Here is a 20,640-nt window from a genome sequence, read left to right as displayed (position 1 = left end):
ATCCTGCATCCCCTTCAGAATTGGTACGCTTAATGGCCGCCGCTGCACTGGGGGGGGGGCAAAACTGACGTCACGCGCACACTCCGTATTCATAAGGGACTTCATAAACGCTCTACTTTCATCGTGATGAAATTTAGCATTATGTATTATTTCGCCTATACCTAAGTACTGTTGCAAAATATCTATAGATTGGGTTAGGCCTATTGAAGAAAAAGGGGTTGGGCTTGATAAAATCTAAAGACTGGCATTATCTTTCAAATTTACTCCGTTGCGAAACATTTTTTTATTTCACTTAAGTAGGTCATTTAACATAAACCCTTGTCTTAGGAACCCAACCCTAAACCTTTCATCTTTTTTTTTTAAGATATTAATAAACACACACAGAAATCTCTTAGATTTAGTTAAACTAACAAATTCAATAAAATGCAAATTTAACTGCGTTAAGGAAACCCACGGAGTTTCTCCATCATTTGCTCGGAAATGAGAGACGGAACACAACGAATTTAAATAAGTTTTGGGAAGAAGTTTTCTAACAATTGGAATTTGTCCAAGAAATCTGGGAAAAGCTGAATACCTAATTCTTTTTTTGAGAAGAGATAAAACGTAGCGTGGGAATGTTTTAAGTAAAACCTATTGAATTTTGGCATTGGAATCCAACAGCAGCCATTTTCAATTTTCGGATACGGTTGTCAATGAGATTAAAGGTGGAATTTATAAACGTCGGACGCAACGCAATTTAGTACAGGCAAAGGCAGGGCGTCGTGCGCAAAAAGCGGAAGTTTGCGCACGACGCCCTGCCTTTGCCTGTACTAAATTGCGTTGCGTCCAACGTTTATGAATTCCACCTTAAGCCTACGTCTGAAAATTTGTCTCAATCCCAATCCCGAGTTTTTCAGTTACTTCCCAAACACCAAACCGGTTTCGATTTTATGACCGTGTTTATAACTCTGTGGTTTTTGCATTGAAAAAAGGAGGCGACTAGCCTTTCCTAGCCCTTGCAGGAAAGGAAACTGCTGTTTTCAAAGCCTCTCAAACAATATAATTATCTACCATAAGTGAATTATGTATGACTTATATTGAATTTAGTTACATATCATTAAATAATAATAATAAAAACACAAGAAATGATAAAGTTTAGGCGCTAAAACGAATGCGATGTATGTTAATGTCATTATTTTCAAGTGTTTATACTTTATAGCGAACCCAGATGGTTGCCCAGAAGCAAAGAGAGAAAGGGGCCACTTACTAGGGGTAACAGACATCTACAGATTGGTATTACTATAATCGGTTTAGATGGAATCTGATAGTGATTAGCCCCTCGGCAAGAGGCGCATAACCATATACTTAAAGCCTAAACTTAATCTTCAAGAAAAACCAGTTTAAAATTGTATTTAGCCATTGGTCTCGTACGGTTTTCATCTCAATCTTTACAACAATAAACAAAAAAATTATAAATCCCCATCTCATCTCATCTCATGACAATCCGTGTGACGTCAAAATTGCGGGAAAATGTTATTATACTGTATACATCCCTTTGAATGTTATATTCTTCACGTGGGGCCTCTTTAGGGGGCCGGGTGGGGGGGATGCGAACTATATCCCCAGCATTTTTACTTCAGGAATATTAAAACGCATACTCCATATCATCAAGTGTTGGTCCACTTTCATTACACTTACAATCAAAAATTATTGATTTAGTTTCACAATGTGACTCGCTTCTGACCCTTACTCTTGGTCCAGGGACTTCCGGACAGGAAATATGTATGGTTTCCATAGTTACCGCGATAGATAACAGAATCAAAATTTGAGCGCTTATTTTGTAAAAGAACGGAAAGGGGCATAAGCATGCCATCCACTTTCGGTGCATAATTACGTTAATTCATGGTCATAATTTAATAAACTAAGCCAAAAATGTCGCTTTTAACGGTCGAGCTCTTAAGAGAGGTAATCCCTCCGACCTCGAAAGAAATTACTGAACTAAAATTGGATTTTAAAAGTAAGAACCTCGCGCTAAGTAGATTAGGTAAGGCGGTAATTAACTAATTACGCATTTTTTAAGACATTCTTCGGATAGATAATCTATGGAGATTAACAAACTTAACTAAACTTCAATTAGAAAATAATCAAATTGAAAAAATCGAAGGATTCGAACTATTAGTCAATCTAACTTGGATAGGTAATAAAAAATAATAGTTATTATTTATTACGCATTTTAAATATTTTTCATAGACTTATCTTACAACAAAATTAAGGAAATTGAAGGATTAAATTCCTTAAAATCGCTTCGAACATTAAGTCTAAAATCGAATAGAATTAGTATCCTGAAAAACATGGATAATTTGATACAGTTGGAACTGTTTTCTATTGGTTACAATAACATCGAGTCGTACGATCAATTAAGTAAGTTTGATTTAATTTAGCAATCCTATTCGAAACCTTTATACCGACAAAGTTGGAAGTGGTTCGCGTACCCTAGCAGTTGGCCAATCCGCACTGTTGCACGATGAAGAAATTTTACCTTTTTACTGTACCTTTAACGGGACCCCTCAGTTCACGAGCTCTTTATACAGTTTATTTAAGAAAATTCAAGAACTTAAACTGTCTGGTTTTTGAGGGGAATCCGCTTATTGATGAAGAAGATGACGAGATTAACAATTACCAGAAACAAGTTTTAGTTCGTTTGCCTTTTCTTGAGTATTTAGACTATGAAATTGTCACTCAAAGTATGGTTAGTAAGTTAAACGTTCCTTTGTATAACGGGAACTATGGTTTAAGTGCGTAACTTCATAAAGGTTCAAAGTTCAAGAGATAAATACGGATGGAAAATGAAGGATGTTGAAGAGATGGAAGAAAGAGATAGGTTAAGGGATAAAATCTCCGCGGAAGCCCAAGAGAAATTTGAATCTTACAGAGTAAATGCAAAGTCCTCTTCTTGGTCAAATTTAGTCTACCTATATTTCTTTCTGTCATTAACAGGCGGCTTTCATCGCAGAATTATATGAAAACCGTTTCTGCGAATCAATTTTACTGCCATACAAAAATATTTTCCGTAGTGAAGACACTGTATTTAAACAATATCCTTTTTTATCGGAAAATACCTTTTGTACTTGGTCAATTTTCTTTGACGCATTTTAAACAGTTGTAGAGCGCATTAATGAATTAAGTTTGAAACAAACTGAGATTGCTTTAGATTCGCATCAGCGCAGACTTAAATTTTTGCGCGACTTTGAGAGAGCGTGTGCAACAATAAACGCGCAAACGTGTAACGAAATTCAACGTGAAGTAAAATATCTTCCCGTAGAAGTAAAGCCCCTTAACAATAAGTACTTATAAGTATAACAGTGTTAAAATCATTACAATTTTTTAAGAGTGAAAAACTTCAGTTTTGGATGAAGTTAAACGAAATTGAAGCGGCAAGAGGTGACAAAATAAAAGTGCGAAAATAAATTAAAAATATGCCTATAGTTTTTTCTTACGCACGTTTCTTACCTTTGTAACATAACATTCAAGGTTTTGACAACTTCGCTGCTTAAAAGTTTATTCGAAAACCTTTCGGAGTTCGCTGAACACATTGCAACATACATCTCATCAATTTCAGAGAACACTGAAGTTCTAAACCAACAAGCTATAGGCCTATTTGTAAGAGCTCATTTAGGCTTAGCTATGTTTTTTTTTATTATTATTATTTCAATAATAGGCATGGTGGGCAACTATTCAAATTATAGGTGGACAAGGAAACTCAAGGTGACAGCGACTTTTCATGTACCCAAGAAAGTATTAATGAATTGAACAGCATAATTAATTCCCGTGCTGACAATTGGTTCGAAGGGCTATCAAACCAGTTGAAATGGAAGGAATATCGCCAAAATCGTGAAAATGTGGCGATGTTTTTGCGTTAAGTATAGTACTTTTAGTTGCGTTCAGCAATTCAAGATGCGCATAAATGTAATACTACTGTTTTTAATATTTGTTTCTTAACAAACGTAAATTACAATTCTCTTTTAATTTTTTGAGAAATGTGAGAAGTTTCCGTTATCAAATGCGTGAATAACAGACCAGCCGCTGTTCTGGCTCTCAATTGTAATAGGTCCACATCGTGCCACCAATCGACATTACCCCATTGGCTTATCTTAAAGTTTTCAACAAACTTCAGATAATCTCTTAACTTAAAAACCCCCAAAATTTATACCAAAAAAGGGCCTACCTGATACTCCAACTCCAATCTCGATAATGAAACAGCTTTTTCCACATGGATGAATCTGTCTACCAAGGCTTGAGTCAAGAGTAGCGATTTTAAGTTTTCGGTGATAAATAAAATCCCAAGTAGTGCCCAGTCATCGTACGATTTTAAATGGTTGCTTAGAACGTCTTTTGTATTTTCTGACAGTACTGTTACGTTGACGCTTTCAGATACCGCGATTTCGACATTATACCTAACAGAAAGTAAAACTTTTGCGTTAGGCCTTGGCCCAAACTGTTATAGTCTAGAAGAATTAGGCCTAACGCCTACTAGAAATAAAGAAAGAACAAAGGTAGCGGACCTATCTTGAAACCAAAATAAAACAGGGTCCCAATGACTCTTTTGAAGAGCTACAAATTCTTCAGGATAGTCCATTCGATAACTAGATTATGTTAATATTCAGTGTTAAGGCAACACGTTCCAACGATGAAACATTTTAAAAGCAACTTTAAGCCTTGGCACACACACGTGGCACGTGGTCATAAGCCTTGGCTAAGAATGCTTTTAAAATTCGATATAATACCAAAGAGTATCGTTTTCTAAATACTCCAAAACTGCGTCAATATTCTCATCCTTATTCCTATTTGTAGGATTATCTAGAGCAGTGTTGCACAAACTTGTCTATAACAAACAACGTGTCTTGTAATAAATCTCGTTTACATGTAGCTACAACTAAAGTCCTTACAATGTGCATATTAGAGGCATCAATGATACCTTGCTGACTGTCCCACTCAGTGGCGACAGCAATTGCTAAAGGTTCATTAGGGAGTAAAAGTAATTTCCCCAATGGAGTTTTAAGTTTACGTTGGTCTAAATTTACTTCGTATTGACCTGTAATTTGTTTCGTAACTTGTACGCATTTCATACACAAACACAGTGTTGTTGTATGTTGAAAAAAAAATTCTCACCATTGTGGGACGCGATAGTTACATTCTTATAAAAACGTTTCCTTGGAGCTAAAATAATGCGTACATATTTGTGGACCAGTTTGTAAAACCATCAATATAGGCTTAAAATTAATACCGTAACGCTGTCATTATGTATAATTATTAATTCATTAATTTGTGTCAAAAAATGTAATGCAGGGAATAACCCATGCAGGAGGCAGGTTCGCGCTGGTCTCGTGGCCGTACCCGCCAAACACCGATAGTACGGGCCCCAGGGCCAGAAATAAGAGAAAAACACTTACAGGACATGTGTCCAGTTACCCCCCCCCCCCCGTCCTATGACCGGAAAATTTATAGGACATCGTCCACCGGAGTGTGCAAAAAACTAGTGTCGCATCTTCATACTAGTCAATTTATTGGTAAAAATTTCCTGTGATTCCCCCTTAGTTTTTAAAAAAATTATGGGACATTTTAAAATTTTATTGGACAATGTCCAGTGTTCCGTGCTTATTTCCGGCCCTGCCGGTAGTACGGCTACTCCGGCATACACTTGACCAAGGCTTAGCAATAAAACCATAAAATACAGCCCCATAAAAATAATCTTACCAGGATAATTTCTTTGTATAACTTTCTGTATAATAGTTGCTTTTGTTAAACTATTCAGACATTCATTATTAAAAGCCCGACAAACATTACCAAACCGAGAAAATCGTTTTAAAATTATACTCATCTTTCCAGAAAAGTGTACCTCTTTTATCCAAAGTAAATGTCAAAAAGAAAAAGCAGACGACAAAGAGACATTCCGCTTCCGGAAGACAGCCGGGCCCGGCGGACAGGGCGGAAGTTAGAAAGTTAGAATAATAAGAATTCTTATCGAAATAGAATATTTATATTATTTATATTAATGAGATAGATTTATATGTAAAACTTTTCCAGAATTAATTATATTTTACAAGAAATTAGGCCTACAAATGTTGACCGACTCTGGTTAACAGCTATGACATACGTCACTTCTGACTCCTGAGACACGTGACGAATCACGAATGTGCTGCTCTCTGTTGCTAGGCAACCAAACATTCGCTCCAATCAACCGGTGAAACTAATTGAAATTTGAAAACACTTTAGCGTCATGGGAAAAACATTTTCATCTTTATTTAATGCGGTTTCTAGACCTGTAAAGAATTTTAATGTAGAAAATAGAGCGCAGAGCGTTATTTCAAAGAATAAAGCTGCTGCAGCTCCTAAACATCCATCCACATTAAAATATATGGAGGAAGCTGCCAAGGGTAAGTTAGGGTTACCTTTAAAGTCAGTATCAAGCAATTTTATCCCGATTTTAGATGACAAATTTATGCAAGAGCAACAAAATAAACCCGAGGAATTATTAAATCGATTGAAAATCGTCAAAGTTGCTGATAAAACTGCTGTAAGCTATCAAATGACAAATGGTTATCAGTATAGAGTAATGGCACCTCCCTGCCTTTGGCTACGTTATGTTCTATGAGAAATTAACATGTAGTGCCACTACTCTATATTCCCATAATAACAATTACATTCTGTTATAGATCCCGAGTGAAAGTGAAACTCAATCAAAATCCTCCAAAACCTTACCTCAAATTACAAAACCAGTTGTGTTACCAGCAATGGGTTTTGTAGAACCTGAAATGGCTAACAAAGGCAAAATCACGTTAAGTGACACTTTAAAAGCCTTAATGAATCACCAAAGAGACCCTAATGAATGGAACGCGTCTAAAATATCCACTGATTATAAAATTGATCTTAAAACTACGCAGGATATCTTAGCACATTATAGATTATTAACAATGGAAGATTTATCTAAAAATTCGAAACCGAATCAGAAATATAAATTATTAAATGTTAACGAATCGGATGTTAAAAAACTGTCTTCTTAATTAAAAATTAGGTTATAACTTAAGTTATTAAATGAAGAATATTAATAAGTCAACTCTCAAATTGAATATATAAATAAGTTTATTCAAAAAAAAAAACAGTCTAAACATGACATGACATGACATGACATGACAAAGGTTCTTTAGAAACAATTAAAATTAGGATTTAAAAAAAAAAAAGAAAAAGAGTTAACGAGCAATTCTGTCCCATCTCCAGATCGATGCATCATCACAAACGCATAAAAGTATCGTACCATCTTTATTAAGACTGGTCTGACGTATTGCGCTGTTGCATTTAGGATGAGTTAATGTTGTACACCTAGAATTAAAAAATAATAAAATAAAGATTATTGTTAAAGAAAATCTGTATAAATTAATTACCTCGATGTTGTTGGATCATCTACATCTAAATCCCAAATATACGTTCTTCCAACTTGATTTCCCAATGCCAAGATCTTAAAAAACGAAACATTGATATTAAATTTAATTTTAAAGTAATTAAATAACAATTAATTTGATACTTTTTGCTCGTAATCAATTGAAAATCTCATAAACCATATTTCACACTCTTTATATTCAAATCTATGAAGGATGGTAACGCTATTATCAGTTGGTGGAATGATTTTAGGTGGTCTTTGATTTGGTGAACCATCTTCTGCTTGGTCTTTACTCCTTTTAACCGATTCTTCTACAGTTTCTAAGGGTCCTGGTTTCCAACAAACAATGCAATTTTCACAGGACTAAATTAAGGATTATGCATAAATTAAATATGCTAATTTTTAATTTTTATCTATATGCATAAATTAAATAGTTAGCAGTGGTGTGCGAGTCCCGTTTTTTCGGTTTCGAGCCGAGTCCGAGTATCGAAACTAATTTCTTATCGAGTATCGAGCCGAGTCTCAAAAATACTTTCGAGTATCGAGTATTTAGATAGGTCAAATTTTGGTTCTTTCGAGTAATTATCGAGTCTCAAATATTGACTTGTCGAGTAGCAATTTTGTAAATTTCTTGAAAATAACGAAGATTTTCAATTATCTAATATCGAACTAGTTCAAAAAGATTGTTAGTGATCAATTAAACATTGAACAGGTGATTTTCAAAATAAATGCTCATGAGCTAATCGTCTGCTATAGTTGTAAGCCTCGGACTCGAGTATTTGTCCGAGTATTTAAGATGTTAAAAAGCTACTCGAATCTTTCTCGAGTATCTCAATGTGTTGTTATCGAGTATCGAGTCGAGTACTCGAACTTAACGAGTACTCGCACACCCCTGTTAAATATGCTAATTTTTATCTATATCAAAGAAATATAAATTTACTTTGGAAAGAACTAAATTTCCCATCCATCTAACGCAATCAACGTAATTTCTGTGAATGTCTCTCGTTGTTAGACTCGGATAATGCTGTTTAGATGTAGCGAAAGATAGAGAGCCCGCAGCTCCATTTCTAACTCTAGAATTATTAGAGGTATAAGTTGGAGCTCCGTGAGAATAAGATTTCTGGATAGAATCTCTAATTTCATCGGTATCCAAATTCCAGATTTTTAAGGAATGATCCATTCCGCAGGAAATGATATTTTCACCCAAGAGATCAAAATCCTTTTGATATAATTTAAATTTATCATAAAAATTGTTTTTTAACTTTTGAAGTGAAATAACTTTATAAATAAGACTAACTGCACTGAGAACTTCATCTCTATGCCCATCAACACCTCCTAAGATTGCTATACAATGGTCAGTCTTAACATTCCATAATCTGAGAGCATGATCTATAAGATGATCAGATTAATAGATGAAAAATAAAATAACAATAGACCAAATAATGTTATTAAACCTTTGCTGACTGAAAGCAATAGATTACTATCTAAAGGATGAAATTTGAGTTCATTTACTGCATTTCCATGGCCAATAAAGTGCTACAATCATATTTACAATTACTTCTTAAGTTTAACACGCTTAAAGGGAGGGTGAAGTAGAAAATCAAGTGATTTTTTATCGATTGTTCTACCAATTATAAGACCAGTCTGCATAGTGAAACATTCAGGAAATACTTCCGAATGATTTTAAAATTCAAATTAGGTTCAGATTTTAAGGATCATTTTAAACAAGGTCCTCCGACCAATCGCGTAATGCCTTGCCTTTTTATTAACAAATTTCTCATGGCACGCTCCAATGTCTCGCGCCACGATTGTCACGTCGCGCGCGAATTTTATCAAATCTCGTGATAAATTTCATTCAACACGTAACATGCCACGAGAATTTTGTTAATAAAAAGGCAGGGCGTTACGCGATTGGTCGGAGGACCTTCTTTAAAATTATCCTTAAAATCTGAACCTAATTTGAATTTTAAAATCATTCGGGATTGGTATTTCCTGAATGTTTGACTATGCAGGCTGGTCTTATAATTAGTAGAAGAATCGATAAAAAATCACTTGATTTTCTACTTCACCCTCCCTTTAATTGTTTGAATTACCTTAATACATTGTAAACTAACTGGACTTATTATACGAATAACGCCTCTAGACCCAGCTGCCGCCAGTAAGGGTTCCCCAGTAACATCATCAAATGACCAAGCACATGTATAAAAGTTTTCATCAGACTACTTAAGACTTAAGGAAAGTAACTAATTTGGGCAACTTGTTAATTTAATTTAATTTAATAAATAAAAGGATACATCAGGATCAGAATAAGCTTGTAGAAGTTTGAGACCCTTTTTATCTTGTACACATTCATATATGGTAATCTTAATAGAGTGTGCCTGAATTTAGTTTAAGCCTAATTAAAATTAAAAGGAGGAATAAGGACATACCCTATTGCTTCCAACAGATGCAAAGACATCATGGCTTCCATGAAGATGCCAATTGAATTGGACTCCAAATATGGGTTGACCATGCTCTTCTTTAACGTGACTTACGCATCTAAAGGCTAACTTATTGTGTTTGTAATGCCAACGTCCACCAGCAGCTCCACTGTTAGCCCCTCTTCCTTTCCTACGTCCCCTACCACTAGTGGGGGTATCACTTCTAGAGGTATTGTCTGCTGTTGACGCGCTTTCTAAGCTAGATGTCTCGTCCTTAAGTTCATTATTAAAACAGTTTTAATGAATTAAATAAATCCAAGATTATGTCTATAATTGTTCATATGTAAATGATCTATCCCGCCAAAACTTCAACGTAGGCCTTGGCTTCTTGCACAGACAAAAATAAATGAAAATTCTTACCTCGCTGGAATCTTCTGTTTTTGTAGAAAGCGAGTTATCCGAACTCTGGGTAACTTGTTTACCTTTCCGCAAAGAACTCGAATTAAAAGAAGATTTCATTTAAAATTAAATAAATTAAACACCAACGTGAGAAGCCCAAACAATAGAATGGATTAATTAAAAAACCTCAACAACAAAGAAGCAGACGACGGAAATAAAATGTACGACCGCCAGGGGCTCAAAATGCGCGCAATATTTAAAAACTGCTCGAGGGCGTGTCTTTTATGCTCGATTTCAATATTTTATTGTGATCTTTAACAGACAATCTAATACTATTATATTAGTGGACACTATTAGATTATTTTGTGACTAATCTGGTAGTAGATCATCTCCAATTTCCTCGTTTTCAAACCCGTCATCTTGGTCATGTCTTCTCGCGGCTGTCTTAGGCCTTTCTTGTTGGGGCCCGATTGGATCTTCGTACGAAGCGTCTTAAACCCATAAAAAAAAGATTATTATTATTTATTTGTTGGGGTTAAAATCGATGCAAGAACTTACCTATCTCCTTTTTGGATGGCCTATAAGGCTCATCACTTTCAAAAATTGCTCCCCTCGATGCCGCGTTGCTAAAATGACCTTGAGATGTTTGGGCCAACGGAGTTTGACGACCTTTCGGGCTGGTACTTCTACCGCCTGTCCGTGCACTATGATCTATAAGAAATACCGATTAATTTCACTTTAACACCAAAATAAAGGATAAAAACTTACATGAACTGGCAGAACTCTCTCTAGAATTACGACTACTGCTTCTCCTACTTCCTGGTCGACTACCGCTGCTTGAAATTCTTTGTTCTTTCAGTTCCTTGGCTTTTTCCGCCTTTTTCAACTTAGCAGCATAATCGCTGGCTTCTCTCAAACCCAAATCCATACATAATCGAACCAAAAATTTGAGACCTTTAAAGAATAATTAAGACATTAAAATAGAACTAAAAGTCCAATTTAATCCTTTTGTACTTCAAGTTCTTACATTCTATGTTTTCTGGAAATTTTCTATGTATATTTTTATAAGTCTGCAGAGCTGTTTGATAGTTTCCACTACGTCTATGACAACTGGCGACCATTAGTTGCCATTTTACCTGATTTGGTCTATAACAAAACATTATAGAAGAGAATGGGCGAAAGACACGTTGGGCGCGTTGTCAACTTACTGAATGATAGCGGCTTTCTCAAAAAACTTTGTAGCTTTCTCAAAAACTTGAGAATCAATGTAATAAGCTCCGAGCCATTCTATAATTTCAATATTCGAAGGAAAATAGCGATAGGACTAAAGTAAAGAATTAATATTGTATTATATGAAAATTGCGAATTGAAGATTTTTAGTTAATTATTTTACATCAGAATGATATTGAAAGGCTTGTTGCTTGTCTCCTTCATTATCGCAAATTTCGCCTATTTTTGATAGAAGGTGAGGATCTGTTGGAATTAAAGTCGCCATTTGCTGGTACCATTCCATGGACTGGTCAAAGGTACCCAAGCTTTCGTATCTGAGATAATCATTTGGATTTTTATAGTTTCAAAGCAAGATGAACGGTACTTCTTATTGTCTTACATGCTAGCAACATTGTAAACCACATGTGGATGGTTTCTAACAATCGCGTGGATCTTGTAAAAAGTATCCAAGGCTTCCTCGAACAAGCCCAATTGTTTATAAGCCAATCCCAAGTTATACAAAGCTTCCACGCAACTGGAATCATTTGAAAGAGCTTCGCGGTAGAATTCTAAAGCGCGTTCTAATTCATTCATGGCGAAACAACAGTTTCCCTTATTGACCAGCGCTCCCGCGTTATATCGATCGGCTAGGACTGCCCTGTCAGCGTATTCGTTTGCTTGTTCTAATTCTTTTTGCTTTTAAAGAATATAACAATGAATTTTGTAGCTTGGGAGAATGGTGACATTTCTGCTTAATTACCATAAAATACAGAAAAGATAAATTAGTAGCGGCGGTACTGGCGACTTTGGTCTCCTTTTTCTCAAACATTTTCAGTGTCTCAATCGCCTGGTTGAATTCTCGTTTTCTCAAATACGTCACGGCTTTACTTATCTCCAGATCATTAGCTAGGTCATTGTACGATGAAGCTTTTAATTGCTCCACGCACCACTCGTACCCTTGGGCGAAGGACTGTGATACAACTGGCGCTATCAGTTTTGAGGCAGTCAGAATACACCACTCGGCTTCCTGTTTCCTGTGGTAGGTCACTTAGCCAAGTGATAACCGGTGTATCCCCGAGTAAACTTACCTTTGTCGCTCGATTCTATGAAGAGAATCGTTCTTGATAGCTTCGAGGATCAAATTGGAATGAGGGTCTTCGGAAGTGGTGCTATATTTCTCCTCCTCGTCGCAATGTTCGATGGGAACGTTGATCAACTTCACGAAACTACTTTTAATCCTCTCCTTATCTCCCATAGCCAAATGGCAGAGAATTAAATGCAAAGCCGTGCGAAAATCGGGTTTTTCCGTCATAATATACTCGAAGGACGTGATAGCGTCAGTGTATTGAGACATTTTTACAAAGACCAGACCTATATTCTTCATAATTTTGATTCTAACCCAAGATGATACGTTAGAAATGAATGATAAACGATATAGGCGCGAACATACCTCATTTCCTTGTGGGTTTGCGGCACTTGGTCCAAAGCCATTCGATAAAACTTGATGGCTTTTGGATAGTTGCCTTGCTTGAAACATACATTCCCCATATTGATTCTCAACCGACCAGCGTTTGTGAATGTTCTATTCTTAACGATTAAGGACAGAGTATTCAAAGCTTCGGCGTACATCTCGTTGTTTTCGTACTGCATGGCGAGATTGAAGAGGACGCAGTATGTCAAGTCCATGTTGACGGGTGTTTCCAGGGCCAATTGGTCCCGTTGTCGGGTCAAAGCTCGGTCTTTGGACGCGGCTTCCTTGGCTTTTTCCAAAGCCTTGAATTATTAATAGATTTACAATTAAACAAAAGTAATTACGCAAATCTAATAGAACACCTACAAGTTTAAATTCTCTTTTGTCCGCAGCGAAACAGCTTTCTTCAACCAGTTGCGTCACCTTCTTTTCCAATTCCTTCAAACGATCTTCAGGGCTGTTCCAAATAAATTTCCTTGCAAATTAGTTTTTAATTAATTGAAACACATTAATTTTAATTACCCGGCTTCTTCTTTCTTTTGTAACGGGGAAACAGTATGTCTGGCCTGGTTCATTGGATCAAAGACATTGTTTCCTAATACAATTCAAGTGCATGGTTCAACTTAAATCAAAAAACTTAATTATCAATACTTTACCTCTGTTTCCAGTTGAGGTGTATCCAGCACCCCGAACTGCTGTCATGGGTCTCGCATCCTGGTTCTTGGAAACCGCGTTAGTTGTAGGTCGACCCATGGATGAAGCCAACCCAGTTTGACCACGATTAAACTAGAGACAAACTCATTTCATATTACGAAAAATATAATTTTAAATATAGTCGCAACATCTTACGCCGGCCCCAATTCTGGATGTACCAGGAATCTTAGCTGTCCCCTGGAAAAATTAGTTAACAAAACCTCTTAACTATAGAAACAAGTTAAGAAAAAAACCTATAAGCTTAATCATACTGGTGGTCTACGTTCATAACTGGTCCTGACTGCTTCTCGAAACGCTTCATCTTCTTGTAGTGTCTAAAGAATTCGGTTTAATTAAATCATCAGGAAAATAAATAGGAATTTATTTCAATATAAAAAAACGAACTTCAACGTCTAACAACGGGTTATAATCATTATAACCCGAATATAAATCATCGTCATCTTGTTGCACTGTTTGATTCATGATTATATTTAAACTATATAACTACTGATAAGCCTACTTTATTTAAATTAAAAGTAATTTTAAACGATATTAATTCAAAACCACCGCCGCTATCACCTCCGCATTTCTATTTGAAAATATGTAAACAAACCGTTGCTATGGATACCTTAGGAGTATTGGCAGTTCCCCCTATTAACCTAAGGAAAAAAGTATAAGGTATGCCACTACCTTATAAAATAAATAAATAAATAAATGAAAAATTAATTATAGAGTAGAAATTTTTATTGAGCTTCTATTTTTACAAAATATGAAGAACAATAAATTTAGATCGCTGGTTTTATGTATTTTTTTTTTTAACGTTTTATCTTTCTTTTTAGTAGCAACCTAAATTTTCAGCGGAGTATATATATGTACATTAGATAATAATAAAGCTCTCAAACATAAAAATTCATACTAAACATTGTTTTTTTTTTTTTTTTTTTTCAGCTAAAAATGTATTAAATGTTTTTTTGTTTTGAAATGGGAAGAAAAAATGTGTCTGTAACTAAAAACTTTATATAAGTGAATGAATTAATTGCATAAGTGTAGGCCTACTAGGCAAAGAAATTAAACAATTAATCGTCGGGTTTCCATCAAAAATATTAATTAATTTTGTAGCTTATATTGGATTCAAATAACGTTTTTTAGAACCATCCATGAATTAAAGCTAGAAAAATATCTTATCATAAATTCTGTTATTATTATTTATAAAAAAGAAAGGAGAAAAATTTGGTTTATATTTTTAGCTATTTCTTTTTGCACCGTTAACTATTTTAAAGGGAGGGTGAAGTAGAAAATCAAGTGATTTTTTATCGATTCTTCTACTAATTATAAGACCAACCTGCATAGTGAAACATTCAGGAAATACCAACTCCGAATGATTTTAAAATTATTTCAAATTACGTTCAGATTTTAAGGATAATTTTAAAGAAGGACCTCCGACCAATCGCGTAACGCCCTGCCTTCCTGTTAACAAAATTCTCGTGGCACGCTCCGTGTCTCGCGCCACGATTATCACGTCGCGCGCGAATTTTATAAAATCTCGTGCTAAATTTCATTCAACACGGAGCATGCGTGCCACGAGAATTTTGTTAACAAAAAGGCAGGGCGTTACGCGATTGGTCGGAGGTCCTTCTTTAAAATTATCCTTAAAATCTGAACCTAATTTGAAATAATTTTAAAATCATTCGGAATTGGTATTTCCTGAATGTTTCACTGTGCAGACTGGTCTTGTAATTAGTAGAAGAATCGATAAAAAATCACTTGATTTTCTACTTCACCCTCCCTTTAAGTAAAGAAGAATCTGAGCTTGTTTTAATTTTAACTTTTTAAGGAATCTGAATCTGGAATTATATTGTCAAAAACTTATCAATATTAATAATTAATCAACTAATTAAATAAACACAAAAAACACAAAGTAAAGTTATTAATTAATATTACTATAGATGAACATATGAGATCAAAGCTACTCATACGCACAATCTATGAATATTATCCCCCCCCCCTTTCCCCTAGACCGCCTTTCATTTCATTTCATTTTATTTCATCTATAGACTGTCTTTTATACAATGTTTTTTAATTATTTTCAAAGCCTTCCTTCTTCGCTTTATTTTTAATCTAACTCCTCATGTTGAACAACAGGTTGAAGGCTTGGCCTTGTTGAAGGGCCAGGAATTTCATCATTTTCGTCACCTATATCATCATCTATGCTTCCAATTAGCGACTGGATCAAATTTCCTATATAATCAATTAATCATTCGAGTTCATTTTTAATTTTTACTAAATTCTATAAAACATTTTAAGGGAATAAACTTTAAGGCCTTAATTTACCGAAAAGACCTCCTTGTTGTTGTTTTGGAGGTGGCGGTAGGCCAAAAAATAACTGACCAATACGATCTAAATACTGTATTGAAAATAAAGGGTTATTTATTTCAATATATACGGGATTGGGTGCAGGGGTGTGCGAGTACTCGTTAAGTTCGAGTATCGAGCCGAGTACTCGACTCGATACTCGATAACAACACATTGAGATACTCGAGACAGATTCGAGTAGCTTTTTAACATCTTAAATACTCGGACAAATACTCGAGTCCGAGGCTTACAACTATAGCAGACGATGAGTTCATGATCATTTATTTTGAAAATCACCCGTTCAATGTTTAATTGATCACTAACAATCTTTTTGAACTAGTTCGATATTAGATAATTGAACATCTTCGTTATTTTCAAGAAATTTACAAAATTGCTACTAGACAAGTCAATATTTGAGACTCGATAATTACTCGAAAGAACAAACAAAATTTGACCTATCTAAATACTCGATACTCGAAAGTATTTTTGAGACTCGGCTCGATACTCGATAAGAAATTAGTTTCGATACTCGGACTCGGCTCGAAATCGAAAAAACGGGACTCGCACACCACTGATTGGGATCGAGCTTTGTTTATGACTAAATCAAATCACCTCATGATACATTGGATCTCGAGTTATGGAAGGTTGATATTGTTCGCAGAGTACCGTAAACACTGCTAATTTACCTCTGTTTAAAACACGTTAACATCAGTTATTACTCTGTAAAGCTGTCAGTCAAATCATTATTTTTGATAAACTTAACTGTTCAAGAGCTGTTAAGAGGAAATAGAGAAAATTTAAGAGTGGTAAAAGGAAAGGGGGACCGCAATTAACATCAGGATGTTGTTTTGTATAAGAATAAAACACCACTGTGGCGGTAGACTTGTTTTTAAGGCACAGGTATCTAATTTAAAAGAATATTAATTGCCTGTTGATGTAACTACAGGGTTCATACAGCTTTTGGAAAACAAATTTCCCTGAGATTTCCAGGTTTTTCCCCATATACTTCATGAGTTTTCCAGGTTTTTCCCCTATATGGAGTATCCTATGGAGCAAATGTTAACGAAGGAGGGGGGGGGGGCAAATAGGACTATTACATAATCAATGGACATCCCCGTATCTCTAATGTAACCAGAGTTATGAGCCCCCAAAGTTTGTTAATCCTATGGAGGGGATGTATATGTTTATGAACATTTTGCTTAATTACTCAGCCCCTGAATGACGCATTCCATGAATTTTGCTAAAAATTCGAAATTTCCCTGAGTTTTCCCTGAGGTTTTTGTCAACTATTTATTTCCCTGATTTTTCCAGGTTTTCCCTGTTTTCCAGGTTTGTATGAACCCTGAACTACCTTGAGAGTTAAAAGAAACTCACTGAAAAACAGCCTGAGCGATAAAGAGATCAACCTCACTAGGATAGCCTTTTGTTATGTGGTACTCTATTAGCATAGAAGCGCAATTTGTACCATCAGCACTTCGTAGGAAATGATATCTAGATTGTGCGTAGCTTTTTTCTTTCCATAATGATAGTGCCACAAGTTGATGAAGCCTAGGATGGCCAGTGGGATGGAGACTTTCTCCATTTTCTCCACGCGTTGACCATCTTATGGCAGCATTCAAAAACGAGTTTCTTTCCAAAGAATCTACTTCCATCATACTATAAAGGCGACCTAACTTGTCTGTAATAAATTTTGTCAGGTAAAATGTTGAGGAATTTATAAAAAGAGGTGTTCGGGGGCTTTAATATTTTACCTATGTATTCATCAGTGACTTGGGAACCTGATTTCACTAGAACATCAACTAATAAATTGGCTAAATCAGAACCACTGGCCATCTATAAGTCGCAATGCAATTAAACTAATTAGATATGGATGGTCATTTTATACCAAATATTCTCTTGGGAATAGTATATACTAACTTGGTTATGTTTAATGAATAAAACAGCACCATCATATAAAAGTTCTAGAACTTCGTTATATTTCTTTTGACTAAAATACCTAACATAAGAAATTAACCTTTATTATGTCATAATTAAAATTGTACGCTTTATTAATTATTATAATTATATTTTCGGACACCTGGTCCAAAGGGGGTTTGACATTTACAACATGTTCACCAATGTTGGTTGTCAGTATAGTGGAAAGGGGGGAATATTGCAGACTATGGGAAGCCAAGGCTTAGGACTAAACCGATTCTAACTTCTACAACGCGATTAACTCTAATTTAAAAATAAGTAATAACATTAATTTTACCTGAAATATAAAGTTCTATACATCTGATGCGCTTCGTAGTAATTTCCATTTTCAACGCTGGTTTTTAATTTACCCAAAACTCTTTCTAATCCTTGACCCCTCGCTGATTTGGAATCCATGATTATACTCGCGAGTCGCGACTCGAATGATGACGACGGATATATGATCATAACATGGGCTAGGGCTTCACAGTAGTGATAGGCTAAACGCGTTATCGAGTAGAAATTACACGAAAAAACGTTTCTCACTTGACACTAGCGATTAATATTACTCCTAAGCTTACACCTACTGACAGGACATACACGTTATTAGATATAAAATTGCCGCAAAACCCTGTATCACTTGACACTGGGGATAAATATTACTCCTAAGGTTACACCTGCTGACAGGACAAATACGTTATTGGATAGAAGATTGCCGCAAAACCCTGTATCACTTGACACTAGGGATAAACATTACTCCTAAGCTTACACCTACTGACAGGACATACACGTTATTAGATAGAAAATTGCCGCAAAACCCCGTATCACTTGACACTACGTATTATACCGCAATTTCAGCACCTCATGATGACGCAATGTAAATTTACATAAACAACAGTGGAGAATATGTTTCCCACGTAAGGAATAAACTTAATTAATTAAGACTTAGTAAATGAAGAAAAAAAACACGAGATTTTTGTCTGAACCGTCTTTAATTTTTAAAAATATATTCAAAATGTCTGACAAGTTTTTTTAAAAAGAAGCTCCTGGAGAAAAAGAAAATAAAACTTTCAACACTGAAAAATATTTCGTTAAAATTTAAAAACGAATGCAAAAAAAATTAAATTTAAAAATTAAAACTAGTTAATTTAATTAATTTGTTTTTTTCCATTATTTTGTCATAGTTGAATCAAATTTATAAAATCTGAAAAAACCGGTTTTTTTTTTTTGGCCCAAAAGATGCCTACTTTACAATCCCTTACACAAATATAATTATGTAAGAACTTCTTTTCACAGATTTATCTTAATTAATAAATTTTTCTTTTAATTTTAATTTCTCTTCTTCAATTATGCAATTAAAACCAGGCTTTCTTTATCATTAACGAAATTCATAAATCTGTAAGCTATGTTCACGAACGTGAGTCAGGGTTAAAGATTGAAACCTGAAAATGATGAGAATTAAAAAGAAATTAGATTATTATTACTAGAGAAAACAACTCTCATACCGTTTGAAAATTTCGTACCATTCAGAACTTCGATGATAATAATATCCTTCTATTGTAGCTGTAGATTTTTGGAAGCAAATATAGTAGAATCCGGCAAAGGAGGCACCATTTATATCTTTTATTGTATGATCGGGGACCAAAAAATGTTCCTAGAATCATTATTATTATTATCAAATAAGTCACATGGTCTAAATAGTAAATAACATCATTTAATGTACTTACTTTCCACCTCATAAACACATAATCAGTATTATTCAGTTCATCATAATTAAAAGTATCAGTATTAAAGGTTTTGGCATATTGATAAAATGAGAGAAATTTGCCCTGGATAGAATTAAAATAGGTTAAATTTTAATTAACAACTCAATTAAACAATAAACACGCTATGTAACTTATATACCCAGTGTTTCCTATCAACTTCTTCATCCGCATCCCATTTCCGCGTTAAAAATGGGTATTTTTTACTTATAATTTCACCATCAAAGAAGGTTGTTAATGTTGGATATTCTTCCGTTAGACCTTTGATTTTTAGGTAACCACACAAGTAAGAATTGGCCTCATCTACGTGCTAATTACAAAAAAAAAGGTGGATTTAATTAAAAATTAACATTAAAATCTTTCCCTCAAGGTACTAGTCTCTACAACATAACGGAATAGCCAAGGCTTACTTGCGTTAGACCTTTAATTTTTAGGTAACCACACAAGTAAGAATTGGCCTTACCTACGTGCTTTATTACAATTAAATTAATTAGGAATTAAAAATTAAAATGAATAATCTTTCCCTTTAAGTACTCGCTACAACTACAAGTCTATAACGGAATAGCCAAGGCTTACTTGTAAAACGACTTCAACATCATAGCAATTGCCTTTACTTTTTTGGTGACCCTGAAATCTTGATCCATTATAAAGAAGGGACTGCGTAACTCCGGGTTGTTTTGAATTTGCAGGTGGTGGAGGGATTATTTCGGCTCTTACGGGCATTTTTTAAGATAAATAAATATAAAAACAGTTCCGGAGTCGGGAAACTTCAAAAAACAAAGGAAAGAGAATGGTCTAAATCGGTCATTGGCCAATTTTTAAGTCAGTGACGTCATCCGTATCATAGACATAAGCAACAAAAACAACGACAGTTAAGAACTACCATAGCCCACTTGATCACGCTGGCTGCACGCGCTATAGAAGCCCCCTCAAATCCTCAATCGACCCTAAAAATGAGAATAACAT

The 20,640-nt window shown here is 35.0% G+C and overlaps 6 protein-coding genes and 1 long non-coding RNA gene across 8 annotated transcripts; 2 read left to right on the top strand and 5 right to left on the bottom strand.

Annotated features, from left to right (window-relative positions):
• The first annotated feature begins 3,518 nt into the window (after positions 1–3,518).
• LOC149661702 (uncharacterized) lies at positions 3,519–5,909 on the top strand. The gene is made up of 2 exons (XR_016368978.1): positions 3,519–3,639; positions 3,726–5,909. It is a non-coding gene; the product is annotated as an uncharacterized LOC149661702 (long non-coding RNA).
• Positions 3,945–5,929, bottom strand: l(2)k14505 (ATP synthase mitochondrial F1 complex assembly factor 2 homolog l(2)k14505). Its single transcript, XM_089843278.1, has 7 exons — positions 5,734–5,929; positions 5,149–5,196; positions 4,926–5,071; positions 4,764–4,861; positions 4,542–4,622; positions 4,205–4,433; positions 3,945–4,129 (listed from the first exon to the last, which is right to left on the bottom strand). The coding sequence occupies exons 1-7, from the start codon at positions 5,855–5,857 to the stop codon at positions 3,989–3,991; spliced, it is 867 nt and encodes a 288-aa protein (XP_089699404.1). The 5' UTR covers positions 5,858–5,929; the 3' UTR covers positions 3,945–3,988.
• Positions 5,930–6,165: 236 nt separating this feature from the next.
• On the top strand, positions 6,166–7,400 carry LOC149661700 (NADH dehydrogenase [ubiquinone] 1 alpha subcomplex assembly factor 4). Its single transcript, XM_089843280.1, has 3 exons — positions 6,166–6,413; positions 6,468–6,553; positions 6,693–7,400. The coding sequence occupies exons 1-3, from the start codon at positions 6,257–6,259 to the stop codon at positions 7,038–7,040; spliced, it is 591 nt and encodes a 196-aa protein (XP_089699406.1). The 5' UTR covers positions 6,166–6,256; the 3' UTR covers positions 7,041–7,400.
• Positions 7,102–10,441, bottom strand: LOC149661699 (polycomb protein eed-A-like). The gene is made up of 10 exons (XM_089843275.1): positions 10,255–10,441; positions 9,844–10,107; positions 9,709–9,777; positions 9,508–9,633; positions 8,869–8,950; positions 8,712–8,803; positions 8,355–8,633; positions 7,559–7,777; positions 7,419–7,492; positions 7,102–7,356 (listed from the first exon to the last, which is right to left on the bottom strand). The coding sequence occupies exons 1-10, from the start codon at positions 10,351–10,353 to the stop codon at positions 7,227–7,229; spliced, it is 1,434 nt and encodes a 477-aa protein (XP_089699401.1). The 5' UTR covers positions 10,354–10,441; the 3' UTR covers positions 7,102–7,226.
• A 9-nt stretch (positions 10,442–10,450) lies between these two features.
• Positions 10,451–13,935, bottom strand: nompB (intraflagellar transport protein 88-like protein nompB). The gene is made up of 13 exons (XM_089843272.1): positions 13,570–13,935; positions 13,436–13,508; positions 13,280–13,370; positions 12,893–13,215; positions 12,531–12,836; positions 12,203–12,476; positions 11,843–12,138; positions 11,627–11,777; positions 11,442–11,557; positions 11,261–11,379; positions 11,002–11,187; positions 10,792–10,944; positions 10,451–10,724 (listed from the first exon to the last, which is right to left on the bottom strand). Exons 1-13 carry the CDS (start codon positions 13,664–13,666, stop codon positions 10,603–10,605), a joined length of 2,307 nt encoding a protein of 768 aa, XP_089699398.1. The 5' UTR covers positions 13,667–13,935; the 3' UTR covers positions 10,451–10,602.
• A 397-nt stretch (positions 13,936–14,332) lies between these two features.
• LOC149661697 (Golgi to ER traffic protein 4 homolog) lies at positions 14,333–18,394 on the bottom strand. Its single transcript, XM_089843276.1, has 8 exons — positions 18,210–18,394; positions 17,876–17,954; positions 17,710–17,791; positions 17,333–17,636; positions 16,722–16,862; positions 16,571–16,646; positions 15,938–16,010; positions 14,333–15,844 (listed from the first exon to the last, which is right to left on the bottom strand). The coding sequence occupies exons 1-8, from the start codon at positions 18,377–18,379 to the stop codon at positions 15,720–15,722; spliced, it is 1,050 nt and encodes a 349-aa protein (XP_089699402.1). The 5' UTR covers positions 18,380–18,394; the 3' UTR covers positions 14,333–15,719.
• A 490-nt stretch (positions 18,395–18,884) lies between these two features.
• Positions 18,885–20,488, bottom strand: LOC149661696 (glucose-induced degradation protein 4 homolog). Of its 2 annotated transcripts, none has more exons than XM_089843268.1 (5): positions 20,251–20,488; positions 19,817–19,984; positions 19,639–19,740; positions 19,417–19,565; positions 18,885–19,353 (listed from the first exon to the last, which is right to left on the bottom strand). In XM_089843268.1, exons 1-5 carry the CDS (start codon positions 20,395–20,397, stop codon positions 19,290–19,292), a joined length of 630 nt encoding a protein of 209 aa, XP_089699394.1. In that variant the 5' UTR covers positions 20,398–20,488; the 3' UTR covers positions 18,885–19,289. The 2 variants fall into 2 exon arrangements, with proteins under 2 accessions (XP_089699394.1, XP_089699395.1); XM_089843269.1 differs by having other exon boundaries at positions 19,435–19,565; positions 20,251–20,483.
• Positions 20,489–20,640: the final 152 nt, after the last annotated feature.

Source organism: Phalangium opilio, unplaced genomic scaffold (genome assembly GCF_054372755.1).
Source record: "Phalangium opilio isolate 3A_F unplaced genomic scaffold, DU_Popi_V2 ptg000070l_1, whole genome shotgun sequence".
Taxonomy (NCBI): domain Eukaryota; kingdom Metazoa; phylum Arthropoda; class Arachnida; order Opiliones; family Phalangiidae; genus Phalangium; species Phalangium opilio.
Note: the sequence above shows the minus strand (reverse complement) of the source record. Positions and strands in the feature narration are given on the sequence as shown.

Excerpts from the sequence above, each read along its gene's own strand:
- LOC149661699 (XM_089843275.1), bottom strand. The coding sequence starts at position 10,353 with ATGAAATCTTCTTTTAATTCGAGTTCTTTGCGGAAAGGTAAACAAGTT. Across the intron at positions 9,778-9,843 it reads CATCTGTTGGAAGCAATAGG|ATTACCATATATGAATGTGT; the intron begins GTATGTCCTTAT and ends CACTCTATTAAG. Across the intron at positions 7,493-7,558 it reads CAATTGATTACGAGCAAAAA|ATCTTGGCATTGGGAAATCA; the intron begins GTATCAAATTAA and ends TCGTTTTTTAAG.
- nompB (XM_089843272.1), bottom strand. The coding sequence starts at position 13,666 with ATGGGTCGACCTACAACTAACGCGGTTTCCAAGAACCAGGATGCGAGA. Across the intron at positions 13,216-13,279 it reads ACAAAAGAGAATTTAAACTT|GCTTTGGAAAAAGCCAAGGA; the intron begins GTAGGTGTTCTA and ends TAATAATTCAAG. Across the intron at positions 10,725-10,791 it reads GCCATCCAAAAAGGAGATAG|ACGCTTCGTACGAAGATCCA; the intron begins GTAAGTTCTTGC and ends TATGGGTTTAAG.
- LOC149661696 (XM_089843268.1), bottom strand. The coding sequence starts at position 20,397 with ATGCCCGTAAGAGCCGAAATAATCCCTCCACCACCTGCAAATTCAAAA. Across the intron at positions 19,741-19,816 it reads AAGTTGATAGGAAACACTGG|GGCAAATTTCTCTCATTTTA; the intron begins GTATATAAGTTA and ends AATTCTATCCAG. Across the intron at positions 19,566-19,638 it reads ATGTGTTTATGAGGTGGAAA|GAACATTTTTTGGTCCCCGA; the intron begins GTAAGTACATTA and ends TAATGATTCTAG.
- LOC149661700 (XM_089843280.1), top strand. The coding sequence starts at position 6,257 with ATGGGAAAAACATTTTCATCTTTATTTAATGCGGTTTCTAGACCTGTA. Across the intron at positions 6,414-6,467 it reads TATGGAGGAAGCTGCCAAGG|ATGACAAATTTATGCAAGAG; the intron begins GTAAGTTAGGGT and ends TCCCGATTTTAG. Across the intron at positions 6,554-6,692 it reads AAGTTGCTGATAAAACTGCT|ATCCCGAGTGAAAGTGAAAC; the intron begins GTAAGCTATCAA and ends ATTCTGTTATAG.
- LOC149661697 (XM_089843276.1), bottom strand. The coding sequence starts at position 18,379 with ATGATCATATATCCGTCGTCATCATTCGAGTCGCGACTCGCGAGTATA. Across the intron at positions 17,955-18,209 it reads TATAGAACTTTATATTTCAG|GTATTTTAGTCAAAAGAAAT; the intron begins GTAAAATTAATG and ends TTCTTATGTTAG. Across the intron at positions 17,637-17,709 it reads AGTCACTGATGAATACATAG|ACAAGTTAGGTCGCCTTTAT; the intron begins GTAAAATATTAA and ends AATTTATTACAG.